The sequence below is a fragment of the Myotis davidii genome, unplaced genomic scaffold, assembly GCF_000327345.1.
Source record: "Myotis davidii unplaced genomic scaffold, ASM32734v1 scaffold172, whole genome shotgun sequence".
NCBI classification, from domain to species: Eukaryota; Metazoa; Chordata; class Mammalia; order Chiroptera; family Vespertilionidae; genus Myotis; species Myotis davidii.
Window position 1 is genome coordinate 3460112 of NW_006284343.1, and position 1931 is coordinate 3462042.

General features: G+C 63.5%; 1 protein-coding gene across 1 annotated transcript in view; it reads left to right on the forward strand.

The window, feature by feature from the left end:
- Nucleotides 1-1227: 1227 nt before the first annotated feature.
- The window catches only part of GPR142 (G protein-coupled receptor 142), a gene marked incomplete at its 5' end in the record, with an annotated part of 8385 nt that continues 7681 nt past the window's right edge, over nt 1228-1931 (forward strand). The window contains one exon of the mRNA XM_015570517.1: nt 1228-1402. Within this exon, the coding sequence (XP_015426003.1) occupies nt 1228-1402 (175 nt within the window). The remainder of the gene's footprint in view (nt 1403-1931) is intronic.

Genomic DNA, 1931 nt, shown 5'->3' on the forward strand with positions numbered 1-1931 from the left:
CTCCCCGCTCTGGCTCCCTCACCCCTCTCTGCAGACCTGCCCTCCACTCTTTGATGCTGGTAGAGTCCGTTCCCCAAGCCCTCTGCCTTTCTCTAAAGTCGGCCCCGCAGGGTGTGCCAGCCCCCGCTGAGCCAGGCGGGTTCCCAGAGTGTCGGGGAGCACGCCCCTGCCCTCTCCCCGAGGCCTCCCTCCCAGCGGTGCACCCGGCCCTGCCTGTGGGCCCCCAGGGATTCGGTTTGCTCCAGGCCACACTTACTATACAGGCGTCTTCCCCGGAGACTCAGCCCCACCCTTTCCTTCCTCCTCCTCCCTCCTCCCCATCGTCCTACCTCTCTGCCCTGCCGGGCTCAGGGCTCAGTGCGGCTGGAAAAGCCACAGGGCAAACAGCTGCTTGGAGAGCTGGCGATGCTGGGAGGGGCCTGCAGAGACACTCGGGGGAAAGCCACAAGGCGACCTCAACTTCAGGATCCAGGAGCCTGAGGCTCGAGGGGCAGGAGACAGGTAAAGTGTCCAGACGTGGGCGGGAGGGGAGAGGCGGGTGGAAGGACAGGTACCGCGTCCGGAGTCCGGGGCGGGGGAGCTGGGAGGGAATAACGCAGGAAATCACAACTAGGAGGTGAAGCCTGAAGCCCTAAAGTGGGGGCTGAGGGGCGCAGGGCGGCCACCTTACCTTCTGGACTCAGTTTCCCCATCGGAAAGCCAGGGCCACCCCAGCTCCCATGTACTCACCCAGGAAGAGGGTTGTTGAGCGTAGAGAGGAGAACCTGGTACCGGCTCTCCTTGGAGAGGGTGGCTGTTGAGTGGAGCCAGGCAGCTGCTGTGGGTCAACCTCGGTCACGGTCGCCTGGACACTTAGGAAAATTACAGCCGCTCCAGGCCCTCGATGGACCCTCCGCTCAGCCTACCCGGAGCCAGGCTGGGGAGCCGGCATGTTCACGGCCGCCCCCTCCTGCTTTCCAGGCTGAGGACCCACCAGGAGCAGCGTGGTGGGGAAACGGTCTCCATGGCAGCCAGACATGCCACCGAGGGCTTCCTTCCATCAGCGGGGAGGCCGGGCCACGGAGGGCAGGAGGGCATGTGGGCTTGGGCAAGGAAGACTGTCCTTTGGCTGGGCCTGATCTGAGGGTCTGCACAAAGCAGGGGCGAATAGAGACCTCAGGGTCAGGGTCAGGGTGGGGCTGCTACTAGGCCAGGCTGGAAAGAGACCAAGTGCTCTAACCCCACGCCCTTCCGCCCTTCCTAGCTGCCCAGCCACGAGTGGCCATGCTGCCCACACCCAATGGCAGTGGGCCGAGCCCGGAGTTTGAAGGCCATTGGCCAAAGGCCTCGGAGAGGTCCCCGTGTGTGGCCGGTGTTATCCCTACCATCTACTACAGCATCCTCCTGAGCCTGGGGCTGCCTGGTGAGTGGGGAGCTAGGGTCTGGGGTCCTGGGGGGTGCCCAGAAATTGGGGTGCTCCTTTGATGGGAGCCAACCCTCTATGCTGTCCCCTGAGGCTCCCTTTGTCTTTAGGGTGGTGATCTGGGTCCCTGGGGAGCAAAGCTTAGTGGGGAGTCAAAGTGAGGGGCCAGAAGTTGGGGTACTCAAGCTAAACCCCGGGATTCACCAGCACAGACAGCCCCCATCCACCCCAGCAGTGAGCACACTCCTAGGACAACTAAGTCCTTGCAGGATTCGGGCAAAAGCTCCCAGTCCCGTCCAACGCCTGCAGAGAGCAGAGCTGGGGGGGAGGGGGCCGGGGGGAGAGGCGGATTCAGGAAGGGACAGATGGTCCAGGCCTTGGGAACTACCCGTCCCTGCCTGCCCCAGGGTGAAGTCAGTGGCTGGGGGAGGGGGGGCAGAGTGTGGGTGAACAGGGCAGGGCTGACCTGGTCAGCCTCCTGACAGAATGAGTTTTCAGAAGAGTCTGGAAAGAGGAAAGAAGCCAGAAC